Source organism: Coregonus lavaretus, assembly GCF_964263955.1.
Source record: "Coregonus lavaretus genome assembly, contig: HAP1_SCAFFOLD_3239, whole genome shotgun sequence".
Taxonomy (NCBI): Eukaryota; Metazoa; Chordata; class Actinopteri; order Salmoniformes; family Salmonidae; genus Coregonus; species Coregonus lavaretus.
This window is the reverse complement of record NW_028158195.1, coordinates 3641-30313: the sequence shown is the minus strand read 5'-3', so window position 1 is coordinate 30313 and position 26673 is coordinate 3641. Positions and strand designations below refer to the sequence as shown.

The following is a 26673-nucleotide window of genomic DNA, read 5'->3' as shown; positions in this document are numbered from 1 at the left end:
TGTGTTTCTTCCATTTGCGAATAATCGCACTAACTGTTGTCACCTTCTCACCAAGCTGCTTGGCGATGGTCTTGTAGCCCATTCCAGCCTTGTGTAGGTCTACAATCTTGTCCCTGACATCCTTGGAGAGCTCTTTGGTCTTGGCCATGGTGGAGAGTTTGGAATCTGATTGATTGATTGCTTCTGTGGACAGGTGTCTTTTATACAGGTAACAAACTGAGATTAGGAGCACTCCCTTTAAGAGTGTGCTCCTAATCTCAGCTCGTTACCTGTATAAAAGACACCTGGGAGCCAGAAGTCTTTCTGATTGAGAGGGGGGTCAAATACTTATTTCCCTCATTAAAATGCAAATCAATTTATAACATTTTTTACATGCGTTTTTCTGGATTTTTTTGTTGTTATTCTGTCTCTCACTGTTCAAATAAACCTACCATTAAAAATTTAGACTGATCATTTCTTTGTCAGTGGGCAAACGTACAAAATCAGCAGGGGATCAAATACTTTTTTCCCCCTCACTGTATATAGCTAACGTCTCTCACTTCTGTTCCTTCTGTTTCCGTTTGGATGATTCCAATGTTCTGAGATATAATATAATACCCATATTTGGGTCTAGTGAAGTATAACCATTATAATATATCATCATATAACCATAATTCCATTGGTTGTTGTATTTGAATCCAGATGCTTTCCACCCCCCCCCCCCCCCCCCCGACACCAAAAGGGTCCATAACGACAGAAAAAAAGAAGAAAAAAAAAACACTTGCTAATACAGGGCTATCTACAAATGTTTATTGATGAAACAAACAACCCCTGATCAGGAGTACTGCGTCAAACAGAGAAGCAAGAAATGGTCCCACGTCTGCACGGTGCAGCCTAGGACCGGTGCATGGTGCAGCCTAGGACCGGTGCACGGTGCAGCCTAGGACCGGTGCACGGTGCAGCCTAGGACCGGTGCCTGGTGCAGCCTAGGACCGGTGCCTGGTGCAGCCTAGGACCGGTGCACGGTGCAGCCTAGGACCGGTGCACGGTGCAGCCTAGGACCGGTGCACGGTGCAGCCTAGGACCGGTGCACGGTGCAGCCTAGGACCGGTGCACAGTGCAGCCTAGGACCGGTGCATGGCATCTCATAACCAGTTCAGATTTGTAGGCACAACTTCTGTACTGCATCAAATATAACATTGTCTCTCACATGGACTGAACACCACTTGCAGGTAAGGAATGAGTTGATGTTGCTCTAATTAATGACTTTCTAATGCCCCATTTCATCCATGATATGTTGTGGACCGTCCAGAGCTACTGTATAGGACTGCCTTAGGTCAGTACAAAGTATTACATTTTATAAGACGTGTGCTACTGTACAATACATCGGCTTCAAAAGTGTGACGCTCCAATAAAATGCTCCGCTCCAATGAGGCCCCCTCCCTCACGACTTTAAAATCGATCAACCAATCAGGACTTCTGTGCCAGTAGCGTGCTGAGTTTGATCTTTCCGTCCATGGATGCGGTGAGGCAGGTGCCACAGTCCATGGCAGAGCACCAGTCCACTGTGACCACGGGGGCCTTGTGGCCCCCCAGGGGCAGAACCCTCTCCAGACCACTCTCACTGGAGCTGTTCAGCTGGAAAGGAGAAGAGGAGACACACACAGACAGTCAGGGCAACAAACAAAAAAACACCCTTGCCTTGTTCGCACTAACTCTCACACTTGTCTTTTCTTGTCAACACTGATTTTGCCAATAGCTACTTCTATCGAGGGAAGAATTGACTTCCTATGGCTATGCCTTAAAGATGGAATGCCCATTAAGCGAAGCCACTGATAACACCCAGGGACATTTGTTATTGTTTTGTTTATGAAAGGAGGAGGAGCATCTACGTAAAACAAAACGTGTAGTACATACTCTGCTGTTGTATCCCGCATACAATGATGTGCAATGATGTCAGAGAGGGGAATTTTTTTGTTTTTGTTTGAAGTATCGTCTTTGTTGTTGTAATCTCGCAAACAGACGTGGCAGTTTCACCGCTACGGATTCCAGCTTTAAAGATGGACTAACTGTAAGTCGCTCTGGATAAGAGTGTCTGCTAAATGACAAATGAAAATGTAATGTTGGTGCCGTACTTACTACTACACACCGATAGTCTGCTTATTGTAGCTGGGAGAGGCTCCACTGGCCCCATCACTAATACACATCTCCTGCATGACATCCAGTCTTAAAGAGATCTGTTCACTTCACAGCAGAGACTGTATAATATATAACGGTTCACAGGCAGCGGGGCAGCAGCAGCAGCTGATGTACAGATCCATTGGTATTAAATTAATGTGGTAGTCGACAAATAATAGGTTTCACTCTCATGCAGGAGGTTTTGTATTAGTGCTGTTCAAACGGAGCCTCCTAGCCACACACAGACACACACACACACACACAGACACAGACACACACCCAGACACAGACACACACACACAGACACACACAGACACACAGACACACAGACACACACACACACACAGACACAGACACAGACACACACCCAGACACAGACACACACACACACAGACACACACAGACAGACACACAGACACACACACACACAGACACACACACACACACACACACACAGACACAGACACAGACACAGACACACAGACAAACAGACACACACACACACACACACACACACACACTCCCAATAGCCCCCTTAGCCTCTGTTTTGAGCGATCCTGCGAGCCGTTTGAAGTGGGAGTGTTGTCCTAATTCAACTTTGAGCGAGGTGTAGTGCCTTTTCAGCCCTCTAGTTGGGCCTAGTGATTCCAAACTAAGCGAATCGAGTTGCTGGCTTCCTACTGAGTGGTACTCAAAATTCCCATGAAGCTCTGCGACCCAAGGCTAGAAAATTGTATACCACTGATCTAGCATGTTCCGAACTCCTGTGTGTAACATAAGGAAGGACGCTAGAAAAATGTAACAGAAAAATAAACCTGGTTAAAACAGTGTACAGTGTATATTTTGCATTTGTGAAATTATTTTGATGTGATATGGAAGTAAAGGCCTTTATGTTTCTAGAACCGTATCGCTTCACGTTTAGATGGAGTATCTGGCTGTTTTGGCTGCCAGAGCCAGTCTCCCTCTAAACAATAACATATAAGGTCCTTGGATGTTAAAGAGTAACGGTAAGCTCGCCTGCAATCTTTAAACGTCCAATTGCAGACGCTTTTATCTCAATATCAGATCATTTCTAGGGAACAATTAAGTACCTTACTGTCAATTAAAATGGTTTAAAAAATGCTTCTTATCAAAGAGCAATTTCTCAAGCAAGAAATTTGCTAGGACCGTTTAGGAGGGGTCTGAGTGGGGAGGGGGAAACTGAAAACTAGCTGTTATTGGCAGAGAGGTTTGGAACTCTCTTTCTTATTGGTCTATGAACTAATTTACCACCTGGTGATGTCAACAGGTCGCAGAGCTTCATTTAAAGAAAATATAGAAATGCCAATGGTGGAGGTGTTGCTGTTTAAATTCAGAACCACATTCCTGTAAAGCTTAGAGAGGATCTCATGTTAAATACTGTTGAAGTAATATGGCTACAGGTTCATCTGCCTCACCTAAAGCCCATTCTTGTGGGAAGCTGCTATAAACCACCAAGTGCTAACTGTCAGTATCTGAATAACGTGTGAAATGCTTGATAATGTATGTGATATCAACAGAGAGGTGTATTTTCTGGGTAATTTAAATATTGACTGGCATTCATCAAGCTGATGAAAATGCTTCAAACTGTAACTGGTGCCTGCAACCTGGTTCAGGTTATCAGTCAACCTACCAGGGTAGTTACAAACAGCACAGGAATAAAATCATCAACATGTATTGATCACATCTTTACTAATGCTGCTGAAATGTGCTTTAAAGCAGTATCCAAATCCATTGGATGTAGTGATCACAATATAGAAGCCATATCTAGGAAAACCAAAGTTCCAAAGGCTGGGCCTAATATAGTGTATGAGGTCCTACAAGAGGTTTTGTAGTGATTCCTATGTTGTTGATGTAAAGAATATTTGTTGGTCTGTGGTGTGTAACCAGAAGCTACACTTGACACATTTATGAAATGGCTTATTCCAGTTACTAATAAGCATGCACCCATTAAGAAAATGAATGTAGAAACTGTTAAATCCCTGTGGGTTAATGAGGAATTGAAAAATGTTATGTTTAGAGGGATGAGGCAAAAATAATGGCAAATATGGTCTGGCTGCACAACCGATTGGCAAACGTACTGCAAATTGAGAAGTCCTGCGTCTAAAGAATGATAGTAAAAATCTGTGGAGCACCTTAAATGAAATTTTGGGCAAAAAGGCAAACTCAGCTCCATCATTCATTGAATCAGATGGCTCATTCATCACAAAACCCACTGATATGGCAAAATACTTTAATGATTTTTTCATTGGCAAGATTAGCAAACTTATATAAACGCTGCCACTACACATCCAAGTATAACTGATCAAATTATGAAAGACAAGCAATTTTTGAATTCCGTAAAGTTATTTTTTTCTATTGTTGTCAATCAACAATGACAAGCCACCGGGGTCTGACAACTTGGATGGAAAATTACTGAGGATAATAGCGGACAATATTGCCACTCCTATTTGCCATATCTTCAATCTAAGCCTACTAGAAAGTGTGTGGCCTCAGGCCTGGAGGGAAGCAAAAGTAAAAAAATAGTAAAGCCCCCTTTACTGTCTCAAATAGCTTACCAATCAGCCTGTTACCAATCCTTAGTAAACATTTGGAAATAATTGACCAGATACAATGCTATTTTACTGTAAGCAAATTGACAACAGACTTTCAGCACACTGACACACATGACTGATGATTGGCTGAGAGAAATTGATGATGAAAAGATTGTGGGAGCTGTTTTATTAGACTTCAATGCGGCTTTTGACATTATCGATCATAGTCTGCTGCTGAAAAAACGTATGTGTTATGGCTTTACACCCCCTGCTATATTGTGGATAAAGAGTTACCTGTCTAACAGAACACAGAGGGTGTTCTTTAATGGAAGTCTCTCCAACATAATCCAGGTAGAATCAGGAATTCCCCAGGGCAGCTATCTAGGCCCCTTACTTTTTTCAATCTTTACTAATGACATGCCACTGGCCTTGAGTAAAGCCAGTGTGTCTATGTATGTGGATGACTCAACACTATACACATCAGCTACTACAGCGAGTGAAATCACTGCAACACTTAACAAAGAGTTGCAGTTAGTTTTAGAGTTGGTGGCAAGGAATAAGTTAGTCCTAAATATTTCTAAAAATAAAAGCATTGTATTTGGGACAAATCATTCACTAAACCTCAACTAAATATTGTATTACATAACTGTGGAAATTGAGAAAGTTGAGGAGACTAAACTGCTTGGAGTAACCCTGGATTGTAGACTCATGGTCAAAACATGTTGATACAACAGTAGCTCAGATGGGGAGAAGTCTGTCCATAATAAAGCGCTGCTCTGCCTTCTTAACAGCACTATCAACAAGGCAGGTCCTACAGGCTCTAGTTTTGTCGCACCTGGACTACTGTTCAGTCGTGTGGCCAGGTGCCACAAAGAGGGACCTCGGAAAATTACAATTGGCTCAGAAAAGGGCAGCACGGCTGGCCCTTAAATGTACAAGGAGAGCTAACATGAATGATATGTATGTCAATCTCTCTGGGCTCAAAGTTGTTTTTGTAAGAAGTGTTGACATGCTGAATGGACCAAGGTGTCTGTTTAAACTACTAGCACAAAGCTTGGACACCGATGCATACCCCACAAGACATGCCACCAGTCTCTTCACAATCCCCAAGTCAAGAACAGACTATGGGAGGTGCACAGTATTACATAGAGCCATGACTACATGGAACTCTATTCCACATCAGGTAACTGATGCAAGCAGTAGAATCAGATTTAAAAAACTGATACAAATACACCTTATGGAACAGCGGGGATCGGGAAGAAACACAAACACAGGCACATACACACATACAGTCGTGGTCAAAAGTTTCACAAAGTTTGCTGCTTCAGTGTTTTTAGATATTTTTGTCAGATTTTACTATGGTATACTGAAGTATAATTACAAGCATTCCATTAATCCCATCGCTCAAACGCATTAAGAAGGAAATAAATTCCACAAACTAACTTTTAAGAAGGCACACCTGTTAATTGAAATGCATTCCAGGTGACTACCTCATGAAGCTGTTTGAGAGAATGCCAAGAGTGTGCAAAGCTGTCATCAAGGCAAAGGGTGGCTATTTGAATAATCTCAAATATAAAATATATTTTGATTTGTTTAACACTTTTTTGGTTACTACATGATTCCATATGTGTTATTTCATAGTTTTGATGTCTTCACTATTATTCTACAACGTAGAAAATAGTAAAAATAAAGAAAAACCCTTGAATGAGTAGGTGTTCTAAAACGTTTTACCAGTAGTGTATTTGTTGCATGAGAAATATAAGTACAGGCATTGTGAAAAACACAAGGCTCGTCCTCAATGAATTGCGTGGTAGGCTATCCATTGGCGACTTCTGATATGCGCGAGTGATGTAGTGATGTCCCATACCCTAGGGTGATGTAGTGATGTTCCATTCCCTAGGGTGATGTAGTGATGTCCCATTCCCTAGAGTGATGTAGTGATGTCCCATTCCCTAGGGTGATGTAGTGATGTCCCATACCCTAGGGTGATGTAATGATGTCCCATTCCCGAGGGTTATTTATCTCTCCCTACCAATAGTTGCTCCGTTTTCCAGTGCCACTCCCCCACTGAGGGACACTCCCCCACTGAGGGACACTCCCCTACTGAGGGACACTCCCCCACTGAGGGACACTCCCCCACTGAGAGACACTCCCCTACTGAGGGATACTCCCCCACTGAGGGACACTCCCCCACTGAGGGACACTCCCCTACTGAGGGACACTCCCCCACTGATGGACACTCCCCTACTGAGGGACACTCCCCTACTGAGGGACACTCCCCTACTGAGGGACACTCCCCTACTGAGAGACACTCCCCCACTGAGGGACACTCCCCCACTGAGGGACACTCCCCCACTGAGGGACACTCCCCCACTGAGGGACACTCCCCTACTGAGGGGAGGGCTATTGGGATTGAGCCACACACACAGGCTGGCATTACTAAAACTGTAGTACTGAGTCATGGTCAAGCGAGTGGGGACACTCCTGGCTCTACGCTACTGCCAAGGGGTGTATTCATTAGTTTTTTGCTACGGAAAACGTTTCCTCCCCGTTTGCTTCCGTTTGGTTAATTTTTAACATTTTAGTCATTTAGCAGACGCTCTTATCCAGAGCGACTTAAAGTTAGTGAGTGCATACATATTTAAAAAAAAAAATTGTTTCATACTGGTCCCCCGTGGGAAACGAACCCACAACCCTGGCGTTGCAAACGCCATGCTCTACCAACTGAGCTACACGGGACTAGACTGGGGGACTAGACTGGTTCCTAGTGAATACACCACATGAGAGCAGGGTCCACCCTTGTAAAGCACCTTCTCTCCTCCACATCTCCCTCTCTGTTTTTGTATCTACATAAAAAATACGAAAAGGTTTCAAAAAAAACTTTAAGCCAGTGGTTCTCAAACCTTTCCTTGGGGACCCTCAGCCGTTCCACGTGTTTGATCTACTCCATAGCTGGCACACCTGATTCAACTGGTCAACTCATCATCAAGCCCTTGACTCCTTGAATCAGGTGAAATAGCTCAGGGCTACAACACAAATCGTGAAACATCTGGGGGGGGTCCTTGAGGAGAGGTTCGAGAGCCACTGCTCTGAGCAGCCTTACTACCTTAGGTTTTATTGAACCGTTCGTATTTTAGTGTGCGTCCCAAATGACACCCTATTCCCTACATATAGTACACTACTACCCCTATGGGCCCTGGTCAAAAGTAGTGCTCCATAAAGGAAATAGGGTGCCATTTGGGACACAACCAAAAAAATAGGAAATGGTTAATCAAAAAAAAAAAAACTATTAAGCAGCCTTACCCTGTAGATGATTCCTCCGTTGTTGGAGCAGGTGAGGACGTGTTGTCCCTCCGAGTCGAAGGCGAAGAGCCGTCCGCGTGGCACCTGGACCTGCTTGTAACCACTGTACCCAGACAGCACAAAGGGCCCCGTGGCATCCTGGGGCAGGGAGTGCTCGAACTGCTTCTCCCCACATCGGTGGATGTTCCACTGGATAAACTGGAAAACACACAATTACAGATGGTTATTACCGTGTAATTACCATTTAACTACTATGTTACTGATTCAGAGGGGTTGGGTTAAATGCAGAAGACACATTTCAGTTGAATGCATTCAGTTGTACAACTGACTTGGTATCCCCCTTTCTCTTTCTGTCTGTGTTACTATTTGGCTACCAGGTCAGTAAGTGACTGTAACGTTGACATTTTAGTCATTTAGCAGACACTTATCTAATCTAGAGCCAATCAGACACTATTATGTTACAACTTGGTTACTAGTGTGACACTACCATGTTACTACAGTCTCACTACCATGTTACTACCATGTTACTACAGTCTCACTACCATGTTACTACAGTCTCACTACCATGTTACTACAGTCTCAATACCATGTTACTACCATGTTACTACAGTCTCACTAACATGTTACTACAGTCTCACTACCATGTTACTACAGTCTCACTACCATGTTACTACAGTCTCACTACCATGTTACTACAGTCTCACTACCATGTTACTACAGTCTCACTACCATGTTACTACAGTCTCACTACCATGTTACTACAGTCTCACTACCATGTTACTACAGTCTCACTACCATGTTACTACAGTCTCACTAACATGTTACTACAGTATCACTAACATGTTACTACAGTCTCACTACCATGTTACTACCATGTTACTACAGTATCACTAACATGTTACTACAGTCTCACTAACATGTTACTAACATGTTACTACAGTCTCACTAACATGTTACTACAGTCTCACTACCATGTTACTAACATGTTACTACAGTCTCCCTACCATGTTACTACAGTCTCACTACCATGTTACTACCATGTTACTACAGTATCACTAACATGTTACTACAGTCTCACTAACATGTTACTACAGTCTCACTAACATGTTACTACCATGTTACTACAGTCTCACTACCATGTTACTACCATGTTACTACAGTCTCACTACCATGTTACTACCATGTTACTAGTCTCACTAACATGTTACTAGTCTCACTACCATGTTACTACCATGTTACTACAGTCTCACTACCATGTTACTACCATGTTACTACAGTCTCACTACCATGTTACTAACATGTTACTACAGTCTCACTACCATGTTACTACCATGTTACTACAGTCTCACTACCATGTTACTAACATGTTACTACAGTCTCACTAACATGTTACTACAGTCTCACTACCATGTTACTACCATGTTACTACAGTATCACTAACATGTTACTACAGTCTCACTACCATGTTACTAACATGTTACTACAGTCTCACTAACATGTTACTACAGTCTCACTACCATGTTACTAACATGTTACTACAGTCTCACTACCATGTTACTACCATGTTACTACAGTCTCACTACCATGTTACTAACATGTTACTACAGTATCACTAACATGTTACTACCATGTTACTACAGTCTCACTACCATGTTACTATCATGTTACTACAGTATCACTAACATGTTACTACAGTCTCACTAACATGTTACTACAGTCTCACTACCATGTTACTACCATGTTACTACAGTCTCACTACCATGTTACTATCATGTTACTACAGTATCACTAACATGTTACTACCATGTTACTACAGTCTCACTACCATGTTACTATCATGTTACTACAGTATCACTAACATGTTACTACAGTCTCACTACCATGTTACTAACATGTTACTACAGTCTCACTAACATGTTACTACAGTCTCACTACCATGTTACTAACATGTTACTACAGTCTCCCTACCATGTTACTACAGTCTCACTACCATGTTACTACCATGTTACTACAGTATCACTAACATGTTACTACAGTCTCACTAACATGTTACTACAGTCTCACTAACATGTTACTACCATGTTACTACAGTCTCACTACCATGTTACTACCATGTTACTACAGTCTCACTACCATGTTACTACCATGTTACTAGTCTCACTAACATGTTACTAGTCTCACTACCATGTTACTACCATGTTACTACAGTCTCACTAACATGTTACTACAGTCTCACTAACATGTTACTACAGTATCACTAACATGTTACTACAGTCTCACTACCATGTTACTAACATGTTACTACAGTCTCACTAACATGTTACTACAGTCTCACTACCATGTTACTACCATGTTACTACAGTCTCACTACCATGTTACTATCATGTTACTACAGTATCACTAACATGTTACTACAGTATCACTAACATGTTACTACAGTCTCACTACCATGTTACTACAGTCTCACTACCATGTTACTATCATGTTACTACAGTATCACTAACATGTTACTACAGTATCACTAACATGTTACTACAGTATCACTAACATGTTACTACAGTCTCACTACCATGTTACTAACATGTTACTACAGTCTCACTAACATGTTACTACAGTCTCACTACCATGTTACTACCATGTTACTACAGTCTCACTACCATGTTACTAACATGTTACTACAGTATCACTAACATGTTACTACCATGTTACTACAGTCTCACTACCATGTTACTATCATGTTACTACAGTATCACTACCATGTTACTACAGTCTCACTAACATGTTACTACAGTCTCACTACCATGTTACTAACATGTTACTACAGTCTCACTAACATGTTACTACAGTATCACTAACATGTTACTACAGTCTCACTAACATGTTACTACAGTCTCACTACCATGTTACTAACATGTTACTATTGTCACAAATTATAATTTGCTTTTTGATAAACAGAGACTAAACTCACCTGATATGGAGTTGAGGTAACTCACCTTAGTTAGTAGCATGTTACCATGTTACTACCTGAGTTCAGTTAACTCACCTTGCCGTCCTCTCCAATACTGAACACTGTATTCTCATCATAGCTGAACTCAACACTGTACACCTCCCCATCATGTTACTTACTAGTGTTACTACCATGTTACTACCATGTTAGTAGCATGTTACTACCATCTTACTACCGTGTTAGTAGCATGTTACTACCATCTTACTACCGTGTTAGTAGCATGTTACTACTGTGTTACTACCGTGTTAGTACCGTCTTACTACCGTGTTAGTAGCATGTTACTACCATGTTACTACAGTGTTAGTAGCATGTTACTACCATCTTACTACCGTGTTAGTAGCATGTTACTACTGTGTTACTACCGTGTTAGTAGCATGTTACTACTGTGGTCCTACGTGTTAGTACCGTCTTACTACCGTGTTAGTAGCATGTTACTACCATGTTACTACAGTGTTAGTAGCATGTTACTACCATCTTACTACTGTGTTAGTAGCATGTTACTACCATCTTACTACCGTGTTAGTAGCATGTTACTACTGTGTTACTACCGTGTTAGTAGCATGTTACTACCATGTTACTACAGTGTTAGTAGCATGTTACTACCATCTTACTACTGTGTTAGTAGCATGTTACTACCATCTTACTACCGTGTTAGTAGCATGTTACTACTGTGTTACTACCGTGTTAGTAGCATGTTACTACTGTGTTACTACCGTGTTAGTAGCATGTTACTACTGTGTTACTACCGTGTTAGTACCGTCTTACTACCGTGTTAGTAGCATGTTACTACCATGTTACTACAGTGTTAGTAGCATGTTACTACCATCTTACTACCGTGTTAGTAGCATGTTACTACTGTGTTACTACCGTGTTAGTAGCATGTTACTACTGTGTTACTACCGTGTTAGTAGCATGTTTATACCATCTTACTACCGTGTTACTACCATGTTAGTACCGTCTTACTACCTGAGTTCAGTTAACTCACCTTGCCGTCCTCTCCGATACTGAACACTGTATTCTCATCATAGCTGAACTCAACACTGTACACCTCCCCGTCATGGGCCCTCCAGCTCATAGCACAGTCATAACGCTGCATGTCTATGGAGAATAGAGAGACATAACAGCTCATAGCACAGTCATAACGCTGCATGTCTGGAAAATACAGACATTATAACCGCTCATAGCACGGCCATAGCTCTACATGTCTGGAGGATAGAGAGAAAATAGAGGCACATGTTAACAGCCATATAAATAGTATTATTAGAACAGCAATCCCCATTGAAGTCAATGAGTGGCCTTTTTCATTCTAGTTATTCTATGTTCACAGCCTCCTCTTCATTCAGAGACCTCATTGCAGTCAGCTATGTCAACTCCGAGATCTAGTTATTAGTGCCTACAGTGTGTCAAGCATTATAATGCATTATGAAGAGGCTATATCATCTAATCATCTATTTCATCTCACATCATAGTGCCGGTCTTCGTTAAGCACAGTCAACAAATGAGTGAGAGTAAATGAATAAAGTGACTTACCGAACAGTCGAATGACTCCGTCAGCAGCTCCAGTCACCAGTAGGTTTCCGTTGTGGTTGAAGGCTGTACAGTTGATGGCTACAGGACCTGGCTCCAGAGAGAACTGAAGCTGAGGACAGAAACAGGAAATGGCGATGTCACATGGTTCAGTGACTGGAAAGACATGAATGAGGCTACAGGGCTATAACTTCAGACGGCTAGGGTATACATGTAAAATATTTATATATATATCTAGTACATATCTGTAATTGTATCTATAATGTCTAGATATTTACGCATATATAACTGTGATGCATTTCTCAATGTTTTAGCAAAATGAAGTTACTGTTCTAAGAAATACCAGCAAGTTGCCCCATTCAACTTTAAACTATAACAGCAAGCAACACTGGTAAATGAGAAAAATAGATGTGTCCCTCCTCTACAAGGACTTGGGTGTTAGGGTGACACAGTACACGTGTTTGGGTGACACAGTACACGTGTTTGTGTGACGTGTTTCCTACAGCAGTACCTGCTGTTTGACAGTCTTGGTGTCCCACAGCAGCAGCTGTCCAGAGACAGGGAGGGGATTGGGACAGCGTGGTACCGTCTCTGTTACACTGCCAGAGCGCCCGGGTCCAGCGTGGGCTGCTGCAGAACACACAAAGGACGTCCCACTGGGGCTACAGGCCAGGGACAGGATCCTACACAACACCACACAGCAACAGGACAGGAGACACGAGACAGATCACTGAGTAGTGCCTTCCGTTATCAAACCTCTTCAGCAACAGGACAGGAGACACCAGACAGATCACTGAGTAGTGCCTTCCGTTATCAAACCTCTTCGGCAACAGGACAGGAGACACCAGACAGATCACCTGAGTAGTGCCTTCCATTATCAAACCTCTTCGGCAACAGGACAGGAGACACCAGACAGATCACCTGAGTAGTACCTTCCATTATCAAACCTCTTCAGCAACAGGACAGGAGACACCAGACAGATCACTGAGTAGTGCCTTCCATTATCAAACCTCTTCGTGAACAGGACAGGAGACAGATCACTGAGTAGTGCCTTCCATTATCAAACCTCTTCGGCAACAGGACAGGAGACAGATCACCTGAGTAGTGCCTTCCGTTATCAAACCTCTTCGGGGACAGGACAGGAGACACCAGACAGATCACTGAGTAGTGCCTTCCATTATCAAACCTCTTCAGCAACAGGACAGGAGACACCAGACAGATCACTGAGTAGTGCCTTCCGTTATCAAACCTCTTCAGGAACAGGACAGGAGACACCAGACAGATCACTGAGTAGTGCCTTCCATTATCAAACCTCTTCGGCAACAGGACAGGAGACAGATCACTGAGTAGTGCCTTCCATTATCAAACCTCTTCGGCAACAGGACAGGAGACAGATCACTGAGTAGTGCCTTCCGTTATCAAACCTCTTCGGCAACAGGACAGGAGACACCAGACAGATCACTGAGTAGTGCCTTCCATTATCAAACCTCTTCGGCAACAGGACAGGAGACAGATCACTGAGTAGTGCCTTCCGTTATCAAACCTCTTCGGCAACAGGACAGGAGACACCAGACAGATCACTGAGTAGTGCCTTCCGTTATCAAACCTCTTCGGCAACAGGACAGGAGACACCAGACAGATCACTGAGTAGTGCCTTCCATTATCAAACCTCCTCGGCAACAGGACAGGAGACACCAGACAGATCACCTGAGTAGTGCCTTCCGTTATCAAACCTCTTCGGGGGTGGTTTACCAGATACAGATGAAGATGGTGAATCTCCATAGAATTGTTGTTTTTGTCCAGGACTAGGGTTTAAATCTGTGTCTGGGAATCCAACCCACTCTAATGAGACATGAAGACTTTTGCTATAGATATCCATTATTCCAACCACGACGCTTTGTCAAATCACTCTGAATAAGAGGCATCTCAGCTTACCGTGGATGAGTGTCATCTATGGCCATCTCGTACAGGTTCTTCTTAGCGTCAGTGTCGTACAGCCTCACTGTACCCGCACCACTGCCCAGCAACAGCTATAAGGACGCAGGAGCAAAGACAGTATTACTGATGGGGTTTCCGCTTCCCCACATCACTCTGCAAACAGGCAGAGAACAGGGTGCTGAGGACTGAGGATGCCATTACTACCACATGGAAATATAGACCTGGCCGGACAGTGTTCATTAGGGCACACAACTGAAGAAAACAGACTGAAACAGGGTAGGGGACAACTGGGACTTGTCCAATAAGAAACGTTTGTTTTTGCTATGATGATGTACCCTAATGAACATAGCCCCGATGTGCCGTGTTGAGGTTAGAGGTCAGAGGTCATACCAGTCTGTCAGGCTTGGTGGCCCACGCCAGAGACAGCAGAGGTTTAGGGTTAGAGAAGCTGTGTTGAGGTCATGGCTCGAATTCCCCGGTGGCATCGACGGCCACGTACGGCCGTAATGCCCCCTATAAATATCTGTGCCTTGCGGCCAAAGTGGCTGAACATAGTAATTATACATTATTTTATCCCGTCTGCCAATCGCCCTGCTCCGAAGCACCTCTCACTCACACGGCTTTCTCAGATATCTCAATTCTTATTAGCCATAGCCCGTCACGTGATCGGGTCCTTCTCACAGGCATTGCGGCTCCGAAGTAGGCTACTGGTGAAGACAGACACATCGGGGATGCAACGGCGCCAGTCCTTGTCTTTCTGTGCGATAAATAAATATTCCAAAAAGACTCTGGGACAGGTGTTGATAAACTATTAGGCTATTTCTTCACATTATAAGCGCAAATCTTCCAAAATGCGGGAAAACACAGTTCTCTAAAGCGCTCCGCATGGGTTGTTAAGATTGTGTGTCTTTGGCAGCCGGACAACGAAAGAAAGTTGAGAACATGAGAGCAATACTGGTTTCAATGGCATATGAGGAAGTGTTTATAAAAGAATCCCCTTAATATTCCTATGTTTTCGGAAGACGGTACGATATTCCTCATAATAAAAAAATAAAACATCCAGGTTTTAAACAATTACGTTTCTGGTTAAAAAGTTTCAAAATGTTGACTGCCTCCGTTCAGATGGCAATGTTGCAGTGCATCACAGGCACTGGCCTTTCTCACCTATATGAACTAACAGCACACCTCAAGTATGACAGAATCAAGCCTTAAGACGTTAATATTATCCGACCTACATTATATTTTTGTTAAACATGACTGCCGTTTAGCCTATAAATACATGTAATTAAAAAGTCTCATTAAAGTGTGGCTATATTTTCTGGCGCCTCCCTCCTGTCAGCAGCGGTCTGGACATGACCGACTACAGCCAATACCATTGGCTATCACCTGCACTTCAACATGTAGGGTCATTATTTATGTACGTTTACATACACTTATGTTTCTCTTTACATAATAACTGTTTTTGGTTTTCAAATCAATTTAATGTGCTATTTTGGTTATGGACTTGGTGCCCTGGCAGATTGGGCACCTCTTGAAGGGCCAAGTGGCCTTGCCCCTAAAAATCACATAATTCCAGGCCTGGTTGAGGTCAAAGGTCATACCAGTCTGTCAGGCTTGGTGGCCCACTCCAGGGACAGCAGAGGGGACTTGGACATGATGGTGGCCTTGGTCTGCATGATGGGGTTGAAGGACCACACCTTGATGACCCCGTCCACGTCCAAACTGGCTACTCTCCTCCCTGAGCAGTCCACCCTGGGACCGGAGACAGGGGGACACAGTGAAGACACATGACGGACCTGGACCTCATTAATACCCTTTTCACACTATTGAACAGGGGGACACAGTGAATATACATGACGGACCTGGACCTCATTAATATACTTTTCACACTATTGAACAGGGGGACACAGTGAATATACATGACGGACCTGGACCTCATTAATACCCCTTTCACACTATTGAACAGGGGGACACAGTGAATACACATGACGGAGCTGGACCTCATTAATACCCTTTTCACACTATTGAACAGGGGGACAGTGAATATACATGACGGACCTGGACCTCATTAATACCCCTTTCACACTATTGAACCATACTGTGTCGTGTCTTTTATTTGACCAGGTCAGTTGACTGACAACACATTCTCATTTACAGCAACGACCTGGGGAACAGTTACAGGGATGAATGAGCCAACTGGAAGCTGGGGATGATTAGGTGGCCATGATGGTATGAGGGCCAGATTGGGAACTTTAGCCAGGGCACCGGGGGTTAACACCCCTACTCTCACGATAAGTGTCATGGGATCTTTAGTGACCACAGAGAGTCAGGACACCCGCTTACACCCGTCCCATCCGAAAGACGGCGCCCCCTACACAGGGCAATGTCCCCAATAACTGCCCTGGCTGGGGCAGTGCCTCCTACTGGCCCTCCAACACACACTTCCAGCTCGGATATTTTATTTCCAGCATGGTTCCACGGTCAGGGCAGTAGGTAGCTCTGCTACTATGGTTGACGCGTCACCAGGTCAGAGCAGTAAGGACACCAGGGTATAAGACACTGGAAAGTGTCTGCTTATACAGTATGTGACGGTGATTAGCATGTCTGATTACCTAAGAGCTACTGTAGCAGATCAATAACAAACCCGTGTTCATCAGGAGTTCCACTCCACTAGATGCTGACTGTAACAGGTGTTCAATGTAACGTTAAAAGGCGCTGTCCTACCTGCAGTGCATGATTGACGAGTGATGCTCGCCGTACTCTTCCTGACTGAGCTTGATGAAGGGTTGTCCCTCCCCCAGCCCCCCTGTGCCCCTCGGTCCCTCCCCGCTGACCAGTGTCTGGCTGGGGGGAGGAGTGTCTGTCAGGTCACTGCTGGTGGTCCCCCCCTCAGGGTGGGGTTCTGGGTCCCCACTCTCCCCTCTCTTTTCAGGCATCTGAAAGAAGAGACAAGCCTCATTTAGCCTCGTTGATAATACCTCCCCCATACTGCCCATCATGCTCCATGCAGATGTCAGATCTTAATATGACCCATTTCGTCACAGGAGGAAACTAATCCTGCAGCAGGCGGATTTGAATGTCTATATAATATTTAGAAATCGGCGCCAGGGGGCAGCTGGAAGCGGTGACTGTAGGCTACAATAACTTAGACTGCAGGTCCACTGGGCGTCAGTTCAAATAGCCTATGCAGGCTAAGTGCAGGTTACAGCGCGTCTCGTGTGAATTCTTATGTGGATTATAATAAATGTAGGGGGTATTTTTCGTTAGGGAAAATCTGTTTTTTTAGATCAATTGTTTTATTACAGTTCATTGGGAAAGTATTCAGACCCCTCCACTTTTTCCACATTTCTGTTACGTTACAGCCTTATTCTAAAATTGATGAAATTAGTTTTTTTCCCCTCATCAATCTACACACAATACCCCATAATGACAAAACAAAAACAGGTTTTTAGAAATGTAAGCAAATTAAATAAGTATTCACACCCTTTACTCAGTACCTTGTTGAAGCACTTTTGGCAGCGAATACAGCCTTGATTCTTCTTGGGTATGACGCTACAAGCTTGGCACACCTGTATTTGGGGAGTTTCTCCCATTCTTCTCTGCAGATCTTCTCAAGCTCTGTCAGGTTGGATGGGGAGCGTCGCTGCACAGCTATTTTCAGGTCTCTCCAGAGATGTTAGATCGGGTTCAAGTCCAGGTTCTGGCTGGGCCACTCAAGGACATTCAGAGACTTGTCCAGAAGCCACTCCTGCATTGTGCTTAGGGTCATTGTCCTGTTGGAAGGTGAACTTTCTCCCCAGTCTGAAGTCCTGAGCGCTCTGGAGCAGGTTTTCATTAAGGATCTCTCTGTACTCTGCTCCGTTCATCTTTCCCTCGATCCTGACTAGTCTCCCAGTCCCTGCCACTGAAAAACATCCCCACAGCATGATGCTGCCACCACCATGCTTCACCGTAGGGATGGTACCAGGTTTCCTCCAGATGTGACGCTTGGCATTCAGGCCAAAGAGTTCAATCTTGGTTTCATCAGACCAGAGAATCTTGTTTCTCATGGTCTAAGAGCACTTTAGGTGCCTTTTGGCAAACTCCAAGCTTTCTGTCATGTGCCTTTTACTGAGGAGTGGCTTCCGCCTGGCCACTCTACCATAAAAGCCTGATTGGTGGAGTGCTGCAGAGATGGTTGTCCTTCTGGAAGGTTCTCCCATCTCCACAGAGGAACTCTGGAGCTCTGTCAGAGTGACCATCGGGTTCTTGGTCACCTCCCTGACCAAGGCCCTTCTCCCCCGATTGATCAGTTTGGCCGGGCGGCCAGCTCTAGGAAGAGTCTTGGTGGATCCAAACTTCTTGCATTTAAGAATGATGGAGGCCACTGTGTTCTTGGGGACCTTCAATGCTGCAGAAATGCCTCGACACAATCCTGTCTCGGAACTCAACGGACAATTCCTTCGACCTCAACTCGCTTGGTTTTTGCTCTGACATGCACTGTCAACTGTGGGACCTTATATAGACAGGTGTGTGCCTTTCCAAATCATGTCCAATCAATTGAATTTACCACAGGTGGACTCCAATCAAGTTGTAGAAACCTCTCAAGGGTGATCAATGGAAACAGGATGCACCTGAGCTCAATTTCGAGTTTCATAGCAAAGGGTCTGAATACTTATGTAAATAAGGTATTTCTGTTTTATATTTGTAATACATTTTCTAAAATGTCTAAAAACCTGTTTTCGCTTTGTCATTATGGGGTATTGTGTGTAGATTGATGAGGGAAACATTTTATTTAATACATTTTAGAATAAGGCTGTAACTTAACAAAATGCGGAATAAGTGAAGGGGTCTGAATACTTTCCGAATGCACTGTATTCCTGACAATACACACACACCTATTCACATACAATCATCATATACGCTGCTGCTACTCTGTTTATCATATATCCTGATGCCTAGTCACCTTTATTCATATCTACCTCCATCACTCCAGTATCCCTGCACACTGTAAATATGGTACTGGAACTGACCCTGTATATACACTGAACAAAAATATAGAAGCAACATGTAAAGTGTTGGTCCGATGTTTCATGAGCTGAAATAAAATATCCCAGAAATGTTCCATAAGCACAAAAAGCTTATTTCTCTCAAATGTTGTGCACAATTGTGTTTATGTGTCTGTTAAAGAGCATTTCTCATTTGCCGAGATATTCCATCCACCTGACAGGTGTGGCATATCAAGAAGCTGATTAAAGCCAATAAAAGACCACTCTAAAATGTGCAGTTTTGTCACAACAACACAATGCCACAGATGTCTCAAGTTTTGAGGGAGCGTGCAATTGGCATGCTGACTGCAGGAATGTCCACCAGAGCTGTTGCCAGAGAATGTAATGTTCATTTCTCTACCATAAGCCGCCTCCAACGTTGTTTTAGAGAATTTGGCAGTTCGTCCAACCGGCTTCACAACCGCAGACCACGTGCATGGCATCACGTGGGTTTGCTGATGTCAACGTTGTGAACAGAGCGCCCCCTGGTGGCGGTGGGGTTCTGGTATGGGCAGGCATAAGCTACAGACAACCAACACAACTGCATTTTATCAATGGCAATTTGAATGCATAGAGATCCCGTGATGAGATCCTGAGGCCCATTGTCGTGCCATTCATCTGCCACCATCACCTCGTGTTTCAGCATGATAATGGCCCCGTGTAGCTCAGTTGGTAGATAATTGGCGCTTGAAACGCCAGGGTTGTGTGTTCGATTCCCACGGGGGGCCAGTATGAAGAAATTAATAATGTATGCACTCACTAACTGTAAAGTCGCTCTGGATAAGAGCGTCTGCTAAATGACTAAAATGTAAAAGGATCTGTACACAATTCCTGGAAGCTGAAAATGTCCCAGTTCTTCCATGGTCTGCATACTCACCAGACATGTCACCCATTAAGCATGTTTGGGATGCTCTGGATTGACGTATACGACAGCGTGTTCCAGTTCCCGCCAATATCCAGCAACTTCGCACAGACAGCCATTGAAGAGGAGTGGGAAAACATTCCACAGGCCGCAATCAACAGCCTGACCAACTCTATGTGAAGGATATGTGTCACACTGCATGAGGCAAAATGGTGGTCAATGACTGGTTTTCTGACCCATGCCGCTACCTCTTTTTTAAGGCATCTGTGACCAGATGCATATCTGTATTCCCGGCATAGTATGTGAGCGGAGCTGGAGCAAGGAGCGTGCCCAATTTGACTGGAGAGAGATTCCCAAAGGCTAGAGCATATCTGAGAGTTGCAAAGAAAAAGCCATATCTCAGACTGCCTGCCCATCTTAATCTTTTATTTTTATTGGCCAGTCTGAGATATGGCTTTTTCTTTGCAATTCTGCCTAGAAGGTCAGCATCCCGGAGTCGCCTCTTCACTGTTGACGTTGAGACTGGTGTTTTGCGGGTACTATTAAATGAAGCTGCCAGTTGAGGAACTGTGAGGCATCTGTTTCTCAAACTAGACACTCTAATGTATTTGTCCTCTTGCTCAGTTGTGCACCGGTGCCTCCCACTCCTCTTTCTATTCTGGTTAGAGCCAGTTTGCGCTGTTCTGTGAAGGGAGTAGTACACAGCGTTGTACGAGATCTTCAGTTTCTTGGCAATTTCTCGCATGGAATAGCCTTCATTTCTCAGAACAGGAATAGACTGACGAGTTTCAGAAGAAGGTTATTTGTTTCTGGACATTTTGAGCCTGTAATCGAACCCACAATTGCTGATGCTCCAGATACTTTTATTGCTTCTTTAAATCAGCACAACAGTTTTCAGCTGTGCTAACATAATTGCAAAAGGCTTTTCTAATGATAAATTAGCCTTTTAAAATGATAAACTTGGATTAGCAAACACAACGTGCCATTGGAACACAGGACTGATGGTTGCTGATAATGGGCCTCTGTACGCCTATGTAGATATTCCATTAAAAATCAGCAGTTTCCAGCTACAATAGCCATTTGCAACATTAACAATGTCTACACTGTATTTCTGATCAATTTGATGTTATTTTAATGGACCAAAAAACTACAACGGTAGTGTATATGGGCAATTTATAGACTATAATGATTTAATACAACAAAATGTTGTTTAAATACTGAGTGCTTTATGTTCCTACCAGCCTATTGTGTTGCACTCGCTAATGTTTCACAATGTATTTCTGTGTAGGCTTTAGCCTTGAAATAATATAAATAATATAGCCTAAATAATTAATTGTCTTTCCTTCTTAGACTCCCTGTCTGTCTCCTGACCTATTTAGAGTGTTTATATGCTGTTTAATACGACATGTAGCCTATTTGAAATGATGAGCGCTTCTTACATTCACCTTTTCATGTTTATTCAAATACTTTTCAGATACTTCAAAACCGAACGGTAGGTCCAGGTAGTCACAAAAATAGATGGGCGTTGGTTCAATTGTGATTTTAATGTGTCACGCTACACTACTCCTGCTCCCTCCCTCCGGCTCTCGACGCCGCCGGTCTACTAACCACCGGTCCTGGCAACCCACATTGCACACACCTGGCAACCATCATTACGCACACCTGGCAACCATCATTACGCACACCTGGCAACCATCATTACGCACACCTGGCAACCATCATTACGCACACCTGGCAACCATCATTACGCACACCTGGCAACCATCATTACGCACACCTGGCAACCATCATTACGCACACCTGGCAACCATCATTACGCACACCTGGCAACCATCATTACGCACACCTGGCAACCATCATTACGCACACCTGGCAACCATCCTTACGCACACCTGGCAACCATCATTACGCACACCTGGCAACCATCATTACGCACACCTGGCAACCATCATTACGCACACCTGGCAACCACCATTAAGCACACCTGCTCCCCATCGTTAAACACACCTGGACTCCATCACCACCCTGGTTACGCTCCCTTCATATAGCCCTCAGTAGCCTCAGTACTCAGGCAGTATTGGTTCAGTTTTCACGTCCAGACGCTTCTCTTGTTTTGTAACTCTCCATGTTCGTTATTATTAAACTGACCATCTGCACCTGCTTCCTGACTCCCTGCGTCTACGTCCAAGTTCCAGATGTTCGCTTCTTACATTCACCTTTTCATGTTTATTCAAATACTTTTCATTCAAATCCATATGGTTTGGTTTCAATACTTAAAACCAATTGGTAGGTCCAGGTAACGTATACACAAAAATAGATGGGTGTTGGTTAAATTGTGATTTTAATGATTTTTTAAATATATTTTTTTTGTGAGCTTTTAGCAGAGCGGCAGGAAAGGACAGCCTCTCCAAGAGCGATGAGCGGGATGTCGAACCGATCAACTCCGCTCACATGCTCTGATTCCCAGTCATTTGAAATCCCATCGACTAGAGCCTAATGAATTGATTTCAATTGATTGATTTCCTTACATGAACTGTAACTCAGTAAAATCTTTGAAACTGTTGCGTTCATATTTTTGTTCAGTATAGTATGCTTACCTACTTTCTCCTGTTCTTATTTCTTATTTTTATTTGTCTTGTGTTTTTGTTCTACCTTGTTATTTTTAGTAATACATTGTTATTGATTACTGCTGTTGGGTTTAGAGCTTGCAAGAAAGGCATTTCACTGTACTGTGAATGTGACATTAAAACTTGATGCTTGAATGGCGTTGCCATGGCATTTCCATTGTTTTGGTCGATTGATCTCTTTACCAATTGATCTCTTTAGAATGTAATATGTAAATAGAACTTCATTATACTTCTACGGGGTATTCAAGGAGGGAATGCATGTAAATGTAAAGCCAGGAACTTTGTTACAGAAAGTGGAATTTGCTAATTAAATCCAAAACATGCCCACTAGGCAACATCCTTTCCTTAGTAATACAGGAGTTGAAACCTGAATTTGTGGCTTGGAGAACAACTCCTTCCTCTCCTTCTCGTGGTCCTGGTGTCGTCTCTGTCTGGGGTGGGAGTTGGGCCCGGCCTGCTGCTCGCTGGTTCCCCCAGCGCTATTCACCGGCCTGGGCTCCTTGGAGACCGGTAATGGGTCCTTGGCCTTCACAGAATAAGATACATGAAAGCGGTTTGTTTTCCAAAACATGTTATTGTGTTACAAAGTGGGATTAAAATGGCTTTTTTTGGGTCAACGATCTACACAAAATACTCTGTAATGATTAATGAAAAAGAAACACTAATACTGTATACTGTACCTTGATTAGATAAGTATGATATATGTATTCACCCCCCTGAGTCAATACATAGAAGCGCCTTTGGCAGTGATTACAGCTGTGAGTCTTCTTGGGCAAGTCTCTAAGAGCTTTTCACACCTTGATTGTCCCAATATTTTCCCATTACTCTTCAAGCTCTGTCAAGGTGATGGGGATCATGGCAAGACAGCAATTTTCAAGTCTTGCCATAGATTTTCAAGACAATTTAAGTCAAAACTGTAACTCGGCCACTCAGGAACATTCACTGTCTTCTAGGTAAGTAACTCCAGTGTAGATTTGGCCTTGTGTTTTAGGTTATTGCCCTGCTGAAGGGTGAATTCCTCTCCCAGTGTCTGGTGGAAAGCAGACTGAAGCAGTACTCCCGAGTGGCACAGTGGTCTAGAGATCCTGGTTCGAATCCAGGCTCTGTCGTAGCCGGTCGCGACCGGGAGACCCATGGGGCGGCGCACAATTCGTCCAGGGTAGGGGAGGTAATGGCCGGCAGGGATGTAGCTCAGTTGGTAGAGCATGGCGTTTGCAATGCCAGGGTTGTGGGTTCGTTTCCCGTGGGAAGTATGAAAAAAAAAAAAAAAAGTTGGCCCACTTAGGAAGCAACACTGATTGACAATACATTTCACATGCTGTTGTGCAAATGGAATAGACAACAGGTGGAAATTATAGGCAATTAGCAAGACACCCCCAATAAAGAAGTGGTTCTGCAGGTGGTGACCACAGACCACTTCTCAGTTCCTATGCTTCCTGGCTGATGTTTTGGTCACTTTTGAATGCTGGCGGTGCTTTCACTCTAGTGGTAGCATGAGACAGAGTCTACAACCCACACAAGTGGCTCAGGTAGTGCAGCTCATCCAGGATGGCACATCAATGCGAGCTATGGCAAGAAGGTTTGCTGTGTCTGTCAGGCGTAGTGTCCAGAGCATGGAGGCGCTACCAGGAGACAGGCCAGTACATCAGGAGACGTGGAGGAGGCCGTAGGAGGGCAACAACCCAGCAGCAGGACCGCTACCTCCGCCTTTGTGCAAGGAGGAGCAGGAGGAGCACTGCCAGAGCCCTGCAAAATGACCTCCAGCAGGCCACAAATGTGCATGTGTCTGCTCAAACGGTCAGAAACAGACTCCATGAGGGTGGTATGAGGGCCCGACGTCCACAGGTGGGGGTTGTGTCTGGGTTCTTTAATATATAATCCACAGCATCATTATTAACTTGAACATGCTTAAAAAGATATTCAATGTCTGATTTGTTATTGTTACCCATCTACCAATCACTGCCCTTCTTTATGAGGCTTTCGAAAAGCTCGCTGGTCTTAGTAGTTGAATCTGTGCTTGAAATTCAATACTTGACTAAGGGGCCTTAGAGATGTATGTATGGGGGATAGAGGAAGGGTTAGTGATTCAACAACCATGCAAACCCCTATTATTTCATACAGAGTCCATGTAACTTATTATGTGATTTGTTAAGCCAAATGTTACTCCTGAACTAATTTAGTCTTGCCTAAACAAAGGGGGTTGAATACTTACGCAACGACTATATTTTAGTTATACATTTTCTTATTAATTTGTATTTTGTGTAGATCAATGACCCAACAAAAAAAAATCACAATTAAATATATTTCAATCCCAATTTGTAACGCAACACAATGTGAAAAAAATCCAAGGGGGGTGAATACTTACAGTATGATACCCACTGTAAATACTTATGTTGTCAATAGGTTTTCTAGAAAAATGCTTACTGCTAATCATGAAATAAATGGTGAAAACTGCTAAATACTGGTATAAGTTTAAAGCCACTCGAGTAACAGTTATCTACATTTACATTTACATTATTTAGCAGACGCTCTTATCCAGAGCGACTTACAGTTAGTGCATACATTATTCTTTTTCTTTTTCATACTGGCCCCCCGTGGGAAACGAACCCACAACCCTGGCGTTGCAAACGCCATGCTCTACCAACTGAGCTACCTCCCTGCCGGCCATTCCCTCCCCTACCCTGGACGACGCTGGGCCAATTGTGCGCCGCCCCATTGGTCTCCCGGTTGCAGCCGGCTACAGCAGAGCCTGGATTCGAACCAGGATCTCTAGTGGCACAGCTAGCACTGCGATGCAGTGCCTTAGACCACTGCGCCACTCGGGAGGTATCTAACACAGTACTGCACACACAGTGAGTGGAAGGGATTTTCCACTGAAACTTTATCTAGCCCCCTTAAAACACATCCCTAAGGGTCTATAAATCCAGCGTCTCAGTCTCAACAGAAATGTCCTAATTTCCGGAGGAACATATGGTCTCACTTGATTGGCTGCGGGGTCCTTGCATCCCAGAGAGGCCTGTGTTGGTGAGGATCCAGGAAGTCCTCGAGGCGTCTTGCCAGGTACCCGTCTGGTCTGGGGCAGGAATGTAGCGAAGAAGTTCCTCGAAGGGGTGGTGGTGAGGGCGGGGTTATGCTGGCTCGTCACCAGGTCCCTGTGTGGAGATAGGACAGATGAATCATATGTGAATCAAACATGAATCAAGTGTGAATCAAACAGATCTCTGTGTGGAGGTATTAAAGGTGATGAAGACCTGAGTGGTCGAAAAGTTGTCACCAATAAGATTGATTCAACATTTTGAGATATCGGAAACCTCGGCTGCTTTATAAAAGTAAATTTCCCTCCCAACACCATTCTTCGCTGATGCTGTGCGCAGGTCCACTCACTCACAACTGTAAAACTCAATTAACCCTCAGATACCACGTGATGTTGTGTGCCCAGTGAGTAAAACGAGGTCTATTTGGGAGACAAGCCAAGAATGTAGTGGAAGAAAATGAAATGCGTCATGAGAAAAAACCTAGACAGATACTAGATTCCTTATCTGAAGACCTTTTGATTTAGTTTCAAAATGAGTCTCTTAAACTGGGGTTCTCGCTAAGTGGTGTGGAAGCTTTGCTGAGTGTTTCCTGCCTTTTGCAGGCCATTTGCTTTGTTAAATAGAACGTTACAGATCAA

The 26673-nt window shown here is 43.7% G+C and overlaps 1 protein-coding gene across 1 annotated transcript; it reads right to left on the bottom strand.

The window, feature by feature from the left end:
• Positions 1-768: 768 nt before the first annotated feature.
• On the bottom strand, positions 769-26152 carry LOC311124343 (WD repeat-containing protein 91-like; the record flags this gene model as incomplete). The annotated part of the gene is made up of 10 exons (XM_084198505.1): positions 769-1617; positions 8013-8210; positions 12005-12117; positions 12550-12658; positions 13058-13229; positions 14482-14576; positions 16086-16236; positions 17209-17420; positions 23368-23526; positions 25981-26152. Coding segments are annotated over 10 exons (1549 nt in total), but the record flags the coding sequence as incomplete, so codon positions are not given.
• Positions 26153-26673: the final 521 nt, after the last annotated feature.